Genomic DNA, 14,445 nt, shown 5'->3' on the forward strand with positions numbered 1-14,445 from the left:
ATGTAAATATAGATAAGAGGGAAAATGGCAGCAAGAGCAGGATGGCACTCTAGTGCCACCTAGAGGCTGGATTAACTGGCGCAGGCGAGTCCTACCTTTAGGTCTACTTGGTTGCCATGGAAACAGTTTGAACAGGACTTTTCTCCCCCACCTATAGGGACGCCCTGTAATTTTGCACACTGGGTAGAAGTGACACAACAAGAGTCCCTCAAGAAAGCTTTTTAGGGGTTTTCCTAGGAAGCTGGGACCTGGAGGCCATTACCAAGCAAGACAGAAGTCCCATCTTCTGCAACGGTAAAATGGCGCTTCGCGACGGAGTGGGCCTGGCACACTCCTGCACAAGCTTCAAGTGAGGACGAGCGTCTGCGTGATGCCTTGGCTCCTCAAGTCAAGAAGCTACGGTTTGGTATTAATTGATCCGGGCAGGGGAAAGATTTTACTTATTGTTATTTGACTCCTTATAATCTGTAGCCATGTAGGAAAGAGGACCAAGAGGTGAGAACAGCCAAAAACAAAGGGCGTGGAATGGGCCGCCAACATCTTTCTCTGCGCCGTAGAAGTCGCCAGCCTGCTGGCATCAAATCTCTCGAGACGAGCTTCACTCACAGCGCGGTCCGGGCGCCTCCTTTAAGTCTTGACGTGCAAATTGGGGTGGGCATCCCCCTTACGGGTGGCTTCACTCCTGCGTCCAGCTGAAGTTGACTTGGCGGATCTGATCCCAGAAGAGAAGGCTGAGGATGGTGTGGGGCCCGATGCGGAAGTAGGAAGCCCCCACCCCTTTGTAGGCGCCCCAGAAGCCCTCGGTCTGGATGATTTTGGCCAGGCAGTCCAAGAGTCCTTTGTACATCATGCCCTGTCGTAGAAAAGGAAACGGTGAAGGGGTCACGTTCACTGGGTCTTAAGAGCATTTTCCTGGATGACTCCCAAGTTTTCACTGTCCTGTCTTCCCAGTCCGTCTGCCTTAGGTTTGGGAAATCTTGCTTTCTGTGTGTGTTTTTTTAAAAATATATATATAATTCCTGAACGTTTCGTTACCAAACTAGGTAACATCAGCAACAGGATTTTCTTGTCTTATTCTCCTTAACACATAATCATCTTGTGCCGGTGTGCTCAGTGAGAAATGTGTTAAGTGGGTTTTGCCCCATTCTACACCAAGAGCCTTGGTGGAGCAGTGGGCTAATGCCTCCTTAAGTAACACCAGCTGCCTGCAATTAGTGCAGGTTCGCATCCCACCAGGCTCAAGGTTGACTCAGCCTTCCATCCTTCCGAGGTAGGTAAAATGAGGACCCAGATTGTTGGGGGCAACAAGCTGACTTTGTAATAATGCCGCTTGGGAAGGGGCGAAAGTCCTAATAAGCAGGCATATACATAGAATGAAGGCTATTGCTAAGCACATTGATTTGTGCTTTAAATTGTAAGCCGCCCTGAGTCTTCGGAAAAGGGCGGGTTTTTTTTTTAAAATTGGCTTTTATTATTCTATCATTGTTGTATTTTAATTGGGCACTGGTTTAATTTTCTTTTAATTTTTGTATAGCTATTTATATATGCCCTGTGAACCGCCCTGAGTCCCTTGGGAGAAGGGCGGTATAGAAATCAAATAAATAAAATGAAATGAAATATAAATGGGATTTTTTAAAAAAAGAATTCCGAGCAGCCAATTGGTTCTTTTGTTGATTGTCACTTCGAATAGTCCGGTTTCTTACATATTGACATGATAGGGCAAGAAAATCCTGCTGGTGATGTTACCTAGTTTGGTAACGAAACACTCAGGAATTGTATTAAAACAAGCTTGGGAGGACAAACCACAAGCAAAATCTAAAAACCCGAGCTCTATTCTATTCTCTATTATTTCAAAATCTTGCTTTCTTATTTTATTTTCTTTAAAGAACCCACCAGCAGGTTTTTGCAAAAGCAAGAGGCGAGGAACTCAATACAGGTAGTCCTTGACTTAACTACAGTTCATTTAGTGACCTCCGAAGTTACAACTGAAAGAAAGTGACTTATGACCATTTTTCACACTGTTGCAGCATCCCCCGTGGTCGCGTGATTTACATTCGGATGCTTGACTGGTTCGTATTTATGACGGTTGCAGTTTTTTGGGGGCCACCTGGTCCCCTTTTGTGACCTTCTGACAAGCAAAGTCCGTGGGGGAAGCCAGATTCACTTAACCGCCGAGTTATTAATTTCACAACTGCAGCAATTCACTGAACGAATGCGGCAAGAAAAGTCATAGAATGGGGCAAAACCCACTTAACACATTTCTCACTGAGCAACCTACGTTTCTAGGCTCGATTGCCATAGGTTCAGGACTACCCGTATAAACCAGTAAATGTTTAAAAATATCCCGGAGACATCCAGGTAAATATACCTACAATTTGTGTGTACGTGCTTGTGTGCGTAAGTGCACAGCTGAAACCCAGAGGTGCTTTTTCAAAAGTCTGCTGGACTCTCGGTTTTTCCTTGAAAAACGTTCCGTTTCTCATCCAAGAAGTTCACTGAAGAAAATCCAGTTGCCTTTTGAAAAAGCACCTTTGGGATAGCCAGGACCTGGATGACTGAGAATCTCCATAGACACGTACAACTGAAATGTACTTTTAAGTGCAAGACACGACTTTTATTCCAGCAACATTTTTTACTGAAGATGTCATGGTTCCGACTAATGAAACACTTCAAAGAACCTTCAGGCATTGTTTATTCTAAAAAGTCTATAATAATGAGAACAAAGCATCGGCACAGCATGTTGAGATGCCAAAATCTGAATTCCCCTCTCTTCAGCACCTAATATTTGGCACAGTTCCCTCCTCCAATTAGCAGTCATCAATCACATTCTCCAATCAATTTGAAGGGCAAAGCTTCCCTTCCGTTCTATTACACGCCATTTCTTATCTTATTAAAAACAACCGGGGTAACATTCTCCTCCCCCTAGCTTCATCTAATTCAGGGCTTTTCAACCAGGGGTACGGGTACCACCTGTGGTACATTGGCACCTGGCAGGTGGTACGCGACCATCCTAGAAAAGTGGTAGCGGGGGAGGGGAATGAGCTGAACCAGTGGCAGCACCGCACAAGCCTGAGTGAGAGATGGCTGGAGCTGCAGGGCTGTCAGGACTCTGCGGAAGCGCCAGGATCAGCACTTCTTCGGGGCTGTCAGGGCTCAGCAGAAGCGCCAGGATCAGCACCAGGCTCCAGCTGGAGCTCGGCGCTGATCCTGGCGTTTCTGCTGAGCCCAGAAGAAGCGCTGATCAGCTGGAATGTTGCAGCATCTCCAGGGTCTTGTGATTTACATTCAGATGTTTGGCAACTGATTCCTATTTATGACGGTCACAGTGTCACAGGGTCATGTGAAGTGACCCAAACCTGCTGCAACCACCCAGCAGATGGGGGGAATAAAAACCGAACATACCCCCACCCCACCCCCGCTGCCAATCCTCAACAGAAATGCTCACAACAATGAAAACCTCGGACAGGAGGAAGAGCGCTGCCGGGTGGGCAGGCAGGTGTCTTGCTCGGCTGTGGCTTGGGGGGCACTTTTTTCAGTGCCATTGTAACTTCGGACAGTCACTAAGCAAAATGTTGTTAAGTCGAGGACTACCTGTACTTCATCACTTTTTTCCTCTTTTTTTTTTTGCTCATCAGGTTTTTGTCACCTTGCTAGGCAACTGGTGGTACCCTGATGTTGCCATATCCTAAAAGTGGTACAATGGGTGGAAAAGTTGAAAAGCCCTGATCTAATTCTAAGAGCAAAACAATTTAAAGGAAAAGTCTGCCTCTTATATTGTCAAAGCAAAAACATCCAATGTTTGCAGCACTGATAGAATCAGTTTAACCAGCTGCTTACACAAACTCTTTGCCAAAACGATTTTAAAAACCTGGAAGGGTTTTTTTTTGGGGGTGGTTTCTGCATCATTTTAAAATCTGTAATAGGGCCTTTGGATTGCTCTCTCATACTCACTGCTGCTCATTTTGCTTTGGACACAACTTTATTTCTTCTAAAATCTTAACCAAAGATCCCAGTTCTCAGATATGAGGGTGGAAGAGACGATAAGCTTCAAAATAATGCATAGCCTGCTTTGGCAGCACAGGTACAATTTTGGAAGATTTTAAACTTAAAAAACGGTAGCAAAGAAGGTTTAACAGCAAAGCTGTGCCTAAAAAAGATTAAAATCACGGCGACAGGACCAAAGTTTATTCGTATGAGATGTTTCGTTACTTATCCAGGTAATTTCATCAGTCAAAATAAAAACCTTTTGGTGAGGAAGCAGTGCAGTTGGTATGGCAAGAGTTGGTATATGCCAACAGCTCTCTGGCTCTCTGCCTAAGTATTTTTTATTTATTTTGACTGATAAAGTTACTTGGATGAGTAATGGAATATCTCAGATTAACCAACTTTGGTCCAGTTGACATGATTTTAACCTTTTTTTAGATTTTATTTATTTATTTATTTATTTATTTATTTATTTTAATTCCATTTATATCCCGCCCTTCTCCGAAGACTCAGGGCGGCTTACAAGCTTAGCAGTAGCCTTCAATCTATGTATATGCCTGCTTATTAGGGCTTTCACACACCCCCAAGCGGCATTATTACAAAGTCAGCTTAATTGCCCCCAACAATCTGGGTCCTCATTTTACCTACCTTGGAAGGATGGAAGGCTGAGTCAACCTTGAGCCTGGTGGGATGCGAACCTGCACTAATTGCAGGCAGCTGGTGTTACTTAAGGAGGCATTAGCCCACTGTTCCACCAAGGCTCCAATAGATAATTTTGGCCTGGACCCTGGATGGTTGAGGTTTCATTGACATACAGCAAAGCTGTGGATTTAAGCAATTTGTCTAAGGGATCCCTGAAACCAGTGGGGTGAATGAGTCCTAGTTGTTATGTGAGTAGCACAATTTTTAAGTGAATCTGGCTTCTCCATTGACTTTGCTTGTCGCAAGAGGTGATCACATGGCTCTAGGACACTGCAATTGTCATAAATAGGAGCCAGTTGCCAAGTGTCTGAATTTTAATCCCATTTTTGTTTTAATCCCATTTATATCCCGCCCTTCTCCGAAGACTCAGGGCGGCTTACAATTTAAGCACAAACCAATGTGCTTAGCAATAGCCTTCATTCTATGTATATGTCTGCTTATTAAGGCTTTCGCCCCCCCCCCCCAGCGGCATTATTACAAAGTCAGCTTATTGCCCCCAACAATCTGGGTCCTCAGATTTTGATCACTATGGGGATGCTGCAATGGTCATAAGGGTGAAAACTGGACACTAAATGAATGGCTATCGGTCAAGGACTGCCTGTATTCCCCTCTTTTCCTTTAGTCCACCTAACCACAAGTGTTCCGGCTTCGTCCACATCCTCTCCGTTCTTCCCATTTTCCTACCTGGCCGTCAGGTCCAACCGGTTGGTTGTAGAGGCGGGTGCTGGCCACATCGAAAGGTGTCATGGCGATGGCCACAATGAAGCTGCTGGTCATCCCGGCGCACAAAGCAATCAGCCAACTGTCTTTGGGGAAGATCTGGTGGAAGAGGAGAAAACAAAAGGCTAGAAACCGCTGAGGAGAAGTTGCAGAAGGGAAGAGGGGAACAGGGACCTCTTAAGAGAACAGCTTTGGAAGCTGCAGCCAGCCTCGTCAGAGATCAGGAACCTCGATCCATCAGAGCAGAGGTCCCCAACCTTTTGCGCATCAGGGACCGGTTCCGTGGAGAAAGGTTTTTCCACGGACCGGAGGGTGCGTGGTTTTGTGTGCTGCCTGCATCCCACAGATGGGGCTCTTTGTTTGTGTGGACCAGTTGCAGGCATGCCGCGGCCCAATACACGGACCGGACATTGGGGAACCTCTGCATTAGAGGATCAAAGAACATTATGCCTTAGGACTAAGATTCTCAAACCTGTTCTGTTCCGTTCTGTTCCATTCCATTCCATTCCATTTTTTCTATTCTATACTGTACTGTTCTATTCTACTGTAATTTTCTATTCTATTCTATTCTATTCTATTCTATTCTATTCTATTCTATTCTATTCTATTTCCTATTACATTCTATTACATTCTCTATTTTCTATTCTACTCTATTCTATTCTATTCTAATTTCTTATTCTATTCTATTCTAATTTCCTATTCTATTCTATTCTATTCTATTCTATTCTATTCTATTCTATTCTATTATTTCCTATTCGATTCTATTACATTCTCTATATAATATTCTATTCTATTCTATTCTATTCTATTCTATTCTATTCTATTCTATTCTATTCTATTTCCTATTACATTCTATTACAATTCTCTATTTTCTATTCTACTCTATTCTATTCTATTCTATTCTATTCTATTCTAATTTCTTATTCTATTCTATTCTATTTTCCTATTCTATTCTATTCTATTCTATTCTATTCTATTCTATTCTATTCTATTCTATTCTATTCTATTCTATTCTATTCTATTCTATTATTTCCTATTCGATTCTATTACATTCTCTATATTCTATTCTATTCTATTCTATTCTATTCTATTCTATTCTATTCTATTCTATTCTATTCTATTTCCTATTCGATTCTATTACATTCTCTATATTCTATTCTACTCTATTCTACTCTATTCTATTCTATTCTATTCTATTCTATTCTATTCTATTCTATTCTATTCTATTCTAATTTCTTATTCTATTCTATTCTAATTCCTCTTCTGTTCTATATTCTCTGCTGGATTCTGCCTGCAAATCAGCAGTTTGGACTTATATAAAGCCCCATTAATATTTTGTCTCTTCTGCCACGACCAGCCTAAATTTAAACTTGCAGCTCTTCTTGGCATAAAGAGTAAGTTGACGCCACGCAGGCATGCAGGAAAAAAAATTAGCTACAAATCCACCTTCTTAAGCTCAGGTGCTGTATTAATAGCCATTGGATTAGAAGCACATTTAATACTCAGAGTTGGAAAGAATAAGGAGGAAGCGACCATGAATTTGGCAAGTGAACAGGGTATATTTTGGTACTGCTCCAAAATGGTTGTTTATTTTATTTTAGTTTTATTCTACCTTTTATTATTTTTTTTATAAATAACTCAAGGTAGTGACCATACCTAATATTCCTTCCTCCTGCTATTTTCCCCTACAACAACAATTCTATGTGAGGAGCTGAACTGAGAGAGAGAATCTGGTTCAAAGTCACCCAGTCAGCTTTCATGCCTAAGGCAGAACTAGAACTCACAGTATCCTGGTGATTGGCCCAAACAACCTGGCTTTCATGCCTAAGGCAGAACTTGAACTCAGTTTCTAGCTTGGTGCCTTAACGACTAGACCGGGGTAGGCAACCTTGGCTCTTTTATGACTCATGGACTTCAACTCCCAGAATTCCTGAGCCAGCATGGGGGAAACTTTGGCCCCTTCATGACTCGAGGACTTCAACTCCCAGAATTCCTGAGCCACCATGAGGGAACTATGGCCCCTTCGTGACTTGTGGACTTCAACTCCCAGAATTCCTGAGCCAGCATGGCTCAGCTTGGAAACCTCTCTTTCCCCTCAGGATGGCTGACTGAGGAATTCTGGGAGTTGAAGTCCACAAGTCACGAAGGGGCCATAGTTCCCTCATGGTGGCTCAGGAATTCTGGGAGTTGAAGTCCACGAGTCATAAAAGAGCCAAGGTTGCCTACCCCTGGACTAGGCCAAGATCAAATGTATATCCCAATTTTTCTTCTCTCTAGACCCACCGTGCCAAATCCAAGTCTTCTACTGTAACTCCTATACCTTTTCAAACAAGCTCTCTTGCACAGGAAACCAGCGTACCTCGAGGTGGTTCAAGAATTGTTTGGAAAAGGAGAAGGATGATAGCTGCGTGGATGAGCCCACCATGACTCGGGGCACGGAAGAAATGGCTCCACGCCACAGCCCTAGCACACCGTGTTCTCTGTGAATCCCACATAGTGCATGGAACATTCCCTAGACAGGCAACAGAAAAGGACCAATAACATTTAGAAGCATCCATGTCTACAATCATTACAGCGCTCAACTAGCTGGAAGCTGTCAGTGGAAATATTTGGACCGCTTGAAGTAAGGAGCAAGCAGGATTTTGAACTGTTGACTAAAAGCCCACCCTGCAGATGTCTTGGAAGAAATTATTTTTGCCTCCAGGTCAGAGAACATAAAACATAGAATAATGAGGTCGGAAGGGACCTCGGAGGTCTTCTAGACCGGGCATGTCAAACTCGCGATGTCACGTGACGTCGCACGACATATCGCAACTTTTTCCCCATTGCCGGCAATGGGGTGGGCGCAGTTTCAGTATGATGCCTCTGGCCCACGGGCCGGCAGTTTGACATGCCTGTTCTAGACCAACCCCCTGCTCAACCAGGAGACACTAGGGCAGGGGTAGGCAACCTTGGCTCTTTGATGACTCGTGGACGTCAACTCCCAGAATTCCAGAGAATTCTTGAGCCAGCATGGCTGGCCCAGGAATTCTGGGAGTTGAAGTCCACAAGTTATAGAAGAGCCAAGGTTGCCTACCCCTGGCCTATACCATTCCAGACAAGAGGCTTGTTGTGATTCAGGGTCAGCCTGTGGGGTCGGCAGTTGGGTCGGACGACTCAGAGGAGGAGGGGGGTGTTGAAGACCTTGCTGAGGGGGTTGAAGATCTTGCTGATGATAGCCCTCAGCCAGGCCCCTCCCACTTGGTCACCATGGAGACCCAGCTGTGTGAGCCTGACAGTGTGGATGAAGATGACCCACAGCTGGCCCTGTTCAAGGACGCCCGACGCAGGAGGCAGTCAATTAGGAGTAAACAGAGGAAGGCAATGGGGCTTCTCGGAAGGAGGCAGAGAGAAGCCACGCCCTGAACTCTATATAAGGGGAATGTCTGGGAGGGCTGGTTTGCTGAAGGCAACCACTCGGATGGTTCATGTTTCTTAAAGCTCCGGTTTCTTGGTTCGTGTCTTGTTTGTTTTTGTAGTTATAAATTTGGCAGGCGTAGTTCCAGCCTCTTGCCGTTTGTGGAGGGGTTCTCCCTGCCTTTTCTGCAGGGCCGGTAGCAGGCTGGTACAGAACAAGGCTGTCCAAACTCTTCTTAAAAGCCTCCAGTGACGAAGCACCCACAACTTCCAGAGGAAAGCCATTCCACTGACTGATTGTTCCCATTTTCAGGAAATTTCTCCTTAGTTCTAGATTGGATCTCTCTTTAATGACCTTCCACCCACTATGTCTTGACCTGCCCTCAGGTGCTTTGGAGAAGAAAGAAAGAAAAGAAAAGAAAAGAAAAGAAAAGAAAAGAAGGAAGGAAGGAAGGAAGGAAGGAAGGAAGGGAGAGAGAAAGAGAAAGAAAGAAAAAGGAAGGAAGAAGAAAGAGGAAGGAAGGAAGAAAAAGAGAAAGAAAAAGAAAGAAGAGAAAGAAAGAAGAAACACAAACACCTTCTGAAATCTTCTCATACATTCATTATCTAAAAAGAAAGCTCGCATCTCATCCTAGTCCTATTTCTAAAAACAAATCAGTTTCATTGCTATTCTTCACTGGCTAAACTCTACCTCAAATATTCTATCTAGCTCAAGAAAAATGCAAAAAATAAATAAATAAATAAATAAATAATGCCGCCAGGAACAATGGCTGGTTACTTTATTCTCTGTTCCTGAGTTTCCAGGATCACCTTGGTGCCAAATAAGGGACTGAGACTACGTATAATCTTCAACAGTCCTCGTTTAGCAACTGTTCGCAGTTACAGCCGCACTGAGAAAAGTGACTTATGACCGTTTTCCACACTTACAGCCACCGTAGTCTACCCGTGGTCACGTGATCAAAATTCAGACGCTTGGCAACTGGCATGTATTCATGACGGTTGCAGTGTCCGACGGTCATATGATCCGCTTTTGCAAAGTCAATGGGAAAGCCAAATTCACTTAATAACCGTGTGACTCAATTAACAACCAAAGTGACCCGTTTAACAAATGTGGCAAGAAAGGTCGTTAAACTGGGGCAAAAATCACTTAAGAAATCTCTCACTTAGCAACATAAATTTGGGGCTGAATTGTGGTCATAAGTTGAGGACCCCCTGAATGTGCAAAGGTGCAAAACAGGCTCAGGGCGTAAGGCCCAACTTTTCTCAATCCTTCAGTCCCAGGAGAGGACATTATACACAATTTTTTTCCTCAGGTTAATCTACTGTATTTTTTACACCAGCAGCCTGGCCACTGGAGATTTCCAGCATTGAGTTTTGAGAGCAGAGTATTAATAAGAGATTAGAAGTTGCACATTTTACAGATCCAGGAAGCTGTGTAGTCAGTCTACCTCCCTATTAGCTAGGCAGACTGGCAGTTTTCCAAGCTCTGGGGCAGGAATAATCAGGGATTGGGTAGAGATATGCTGCAGACTTAACCTGGTTTGCCTCGGAAATGGTCTCAAATAGGATCACACAGCGCGTGCTTTCTGGTGAAGACCTTTTAAACGGCCATTTCATTTCCTCTCTCTGCTTCCAGCAAGGCAATGTAAGAATATTTGCTACAGAGTGGAGAAAAATATTATCTAGGTCTAGGACAGAGGTAGGCAACCTCGGCTCTTTTATGACTCATAGACTTCAACTCCCAGAATTCCTGAGTCAGCAGAGCTGGCTCAGGAATTCTGGGAGTTGAAGTCCATGAGTCATAAAAGAGCCGAGGTTGCCTACCCCTGGTCTAGGATGATTGCTTACTACTTCCAGAGCTGAGATTTAAGCAATTTAAGCAGCCCGGAAGAAAATTAAGTTCGCCCAAGACTAATTGGGCTGGCATGGTTTTATTTATTATTTATATCCCACCGTTATTGTTTTTATAAATAACTCAAAGTTGCAAACATATCCAACACATCTTCCTGTTATTTTCCACGCAACAACAACCGTTTGAGGTGGGTTGGGATGGTAGGCCCAAAGTTGAACAGTTGGCTTTCATGACTGAGGTGGAATTAGAACTCACAGTTTCCCACTTTCTAGCCTATTACCTTAAGCCAGAGGTGGGGAACTATGGCCCTTTTATAACTTGTGGACTTCAACTCCCAGAATTCCTGAGTCAGCATGGCTGGCTCAGGAATTCTGGGAGTTGAAGTCCACAAGTCATAAAAGGGCCACAGTTCTCCACCCCTGCATAGACCAAACTGAACCACTTAATCAAGGATACCAAATTTTGATTTTTTTTTAAAGGAGGGTGTGGCTTATAGACAATGCCTTTATTGCTTTTTTAAAGACTGAGCAGAAGGTAACAAGTGGCCAGGATATCTATTTATTTTCTTTCTCTATAGGCAGACCTCAACTTACAGCCATTTAGTTAGTGACCGTTCAAAGTTACAACAACACTGAAAAAAGCCACACGTGACACACTTGCAACCATTGCAGCATCCCTCCAGTCACGTGATCGAAATTCGGCTGCTTGGCAACCAGCTTATATTTATGACGGTCGCAGTGTCCCGGGGTCATGTGATCGCCTTTTTGCGTCCTTCTGACAAGCAAAGCCAATGGGGAAACGAGATTCGCTCAACAACTGTGTACTCACTGCAGTGATTCCTTTTAACAACTTTGGCAAGGAAGGTCATGAAAGGGGACAAAACACACTTAAAAACTGTCTCACTTAGCAACAGACATTTCTGGGCTCAGTTGCGAATCGTAAGTTGAGGACTACCTGTATAATAAAGTGATTAGCCTTTAAGGAACCACAGACCCTATGTTGCTTTTCTTTAGATGTGCAACTTGGAGTGGAAAGATCCAAGATTTATGGAGGCAGGGAAAACGAATGACATCCTTGCCTTGTATTTGCAATAATAATAATAATAATAATAATAATAATAATAATAATAATAATAATAATAATAATAATAATAATAATAATAATAATGATGATAATGAGGAGGAGGAGGAGGAGGATGAAGAGGAGGAGGAGGAAGGTACCTTGGAGGTCATCTAGTCCAACCCCCTTTTCAGGCAGGAAACCCTATACCATTTCAGACAAATGGTTGTCCAGTCTCTTCTTAAAAACCTCCAGTGTGGGAGCATCCACAAACTTCTGGCTATCGTACTGGACACTGAGAACAATGAACTGCTAACAATGCTTTCTACCAGACCTGCATGGAGAAATGAGCTCCAGGCAACATGATAGCTATTGAAATATTAACGATTGCCAGCAATTTCCATCGCTGGGAGGCTGGCTCTTCAGCACATGTGGAAACAGAGGTGGGCCAGATGTCCTTCAAGGGGCTGGTGTGCCAGCGCAAGCTCCTCCACCAACCATCCAAATTGGGAGAGAGCATAATTTAGCGGCAGAACAAATCACAAGTTCATTTTCTAGCACCTCTGGATAATGCTGGGAAGGATGCCAATGCAGAACTGGGTTCAGTTCTAAACCAGTGGTGCAGCAAAGGACTATTTCGTGGTGAGGTATCTTTCTTAAGTTCCAGTTTTGAAAAGGCCTGCAGAACACAGATAATAATAATAATAGGGTGGGAAGACACCTTGGAGGTCTTTTAGCCCAGAGGTCCCCAACCTTTTGGGCACCAGGGACTGCTTCCGCGGAGAAAGGTTTTTCCACGGACCAGAGAGTGCATGGTTTCGTGCGCTGCCTACATCCCACGGATGGGGCTTTGCTTGTTTGTGCGGACCAGTTGCTGGCATGCTGCGGCCTGGTACCAGTCCACGGACCGGGGGTTGGGGGACCCCTGTTTTAGCCCAACCCTCTGCTAAAGCAAGAGACCTTTATCACTCTGGACAAACATTTTGTCCAGTCTCTTTTTGAAAACCCCCGGTGATGGAGCACTTACAACTTCCAAAGTTAAGCCATTCCACCAATTGTTCTCAATGTCAGAAAATATTTTCTTAGTTCTAGGTTGGCTTTCTCTTTAAACAATCTTCCAACTGTTACTTCTTGTCCTGCCCTCAGGTGCTCTGGAGAATAAGTCAAACCCCTCTTCCCTATGACAACCTCTCAAGTATGGGAAGACTGTCGTCATATCACCCTTTTGTTGTTAACTGCGAAGTCGTGTCCGACTCATCGCGACCCTATGGACAACGTTCATCCAGGCCTTCCTGTCCTCTACCATCTTCTGGAGTCCATTTAAGCTCACGCCTCCTGCTTCAGTGACTCCATCCAGCCACCTCATTCTCTGTCGTCCCCTTCTTCTATTGCCCTCAATCTTTCCCAGCATTAGGCTCTTCTCCAGTGAGTCCTTCCTTCTCATTAGGTGGCCAAAGTATTTGAGTTTCAACTTCAGGATCTGGCTTTCTAAAGAGCAGTCAGGGTTGATCTCCTCTAGGACTGACCAGTCCCTTGCAGTCCAAGGGACTCGCAGGAGTCTTCTCCAGCACCATAGCTCAAAGGCCTCAATTCTTTGGTGCTCAGCCTTTTTTATGGTCCAGCTTTCACTGCCATACATTGCAACTGGGAAGACCATAGCCTTGACTATACACCCTTTTGTTGGCAGGGTGATGTCTCTGCTTTTTAGTGTGCTGTCTAGATTTGCCATTGCTTTCCTCCCGAGGAGCAAGCGTCTTTTAATTTCTTGGCTACAGTCCCCATCTGCGGTGATCTTGGAGCCCAGGAAAATAAAATCTGTATATCACCCTTAGTCCTTCTCTTAGTTAGACTTGATTTTAGAACCTTAATTTGTCTATTATTATTTTTTGTAGTGCTTTTTTTAAAAAAAAATAATTCCAGAGGTTCTCTAAGAAAAGCTAAGACAGACCCTTTTTGAAAATCCTGCAAACTTGCCAACTGGTAATTTACAGTGAGCTCCAGAGGAATGGAAACTCTGCCTCAGCAAATTACAAACTTTCTCACCATAAGCTACAGAGCAAGGTCAGCTTACCTGGTGCTGATATTGGTGTCCTACAGCAATCTCGGAAACTGATTGAGCTTGGAGATGAGTCTTCACCTGGAGGAAGGATTGGAGAAAGGTCACTGTCCTAAGCAACAACAGGCCAGGGAGATGAATTCAAAAATAACATTGTGTTTCTCTCAAGGAATGCTTTTACCCTCTTCCGAAGCAGTGTTTTGTTCTACTAATCAGAGCAGTGAAAGGCTCACGTTCAAACTTGCCTTAAACCTGAGGACAACCTTCTCACCCAGTTGTTGAAACCAGCAGAGTAGCAAATCTGACCCTCGTAAAAGTAAGGAACAGGTGTGGGAGGGGAAAAAAAGCATCCAGGCAACCCACTACATAGCAAGCGATAAGGAAAGATTTTTGGTGACTGCTGTGTTTTACTTTTCTTTTTTCTTTTTTTTAAAAAAGCCCACATTGGATTTATCTGCAGAATTCATTCTTTATCCCTGGATTCTGAAAGGCAGAATTCCACCTAGCATCTCTGGATTCCAGACCGAAATGAGTGGGGACAATGTCCCTTTCTCTGTTATTCTAATGCAGACATGTCAAACAAAAGGCCCGGGGGCCGGATCCAGCCCGCGAAGTGGTTTCAAGCGGCCCGCGAAGCCACCCTGGAAACAGTGAGGGAACGGCCCCCGCTGCCTTG

At 44.0% G+C, this 14,445-nt stretch overlaps 1 protein-coding gene across 1 annotated transcript in view; it reads right to left on the reverse strand.

Annotated features, from left to right (window-relative positions):
* Positions 1-676: 676 nt before the first annotated feature.
* Positions 677-14,445, reverse strand: part of LOC308678594 (solute carrier family 25 member 35-like) — a gene marked incomplete at both ends in the record, with an annotated part of 14,414 nt that continues 645 nt past the window's right edge. The window contains 4 exons of the mRNA XM_081345820.1: positions 677-853; positions 5,371-5,505; positions 7,766-7,918; positions 13,785-13,850. Of these exons, the coding sequence (XP_081201946.1) occupies positions 677-853; positions 5,371-5,505; positions 7,766-7,918; positions 13,785-13,850 (531 nt within the window). The remainder of the gene's footprint in view (positions 854-5,370; positions 5,506-7,765; positions 7,919-13,784; positions 13,851-14,445) is intronic.

The sequence above is a fragment of the Vipera berus genome (genome assembly GCF_964194415.1).
Source record: "Vipera berus genome assembly, chromosome: Z".
In the NCBI taxonomy this organism is placed as follows: Eukaryota; Metazoa; Chordata; class Lepidosauria; order Squamata; family Viperidae; genus Vipera; species Vipera berus.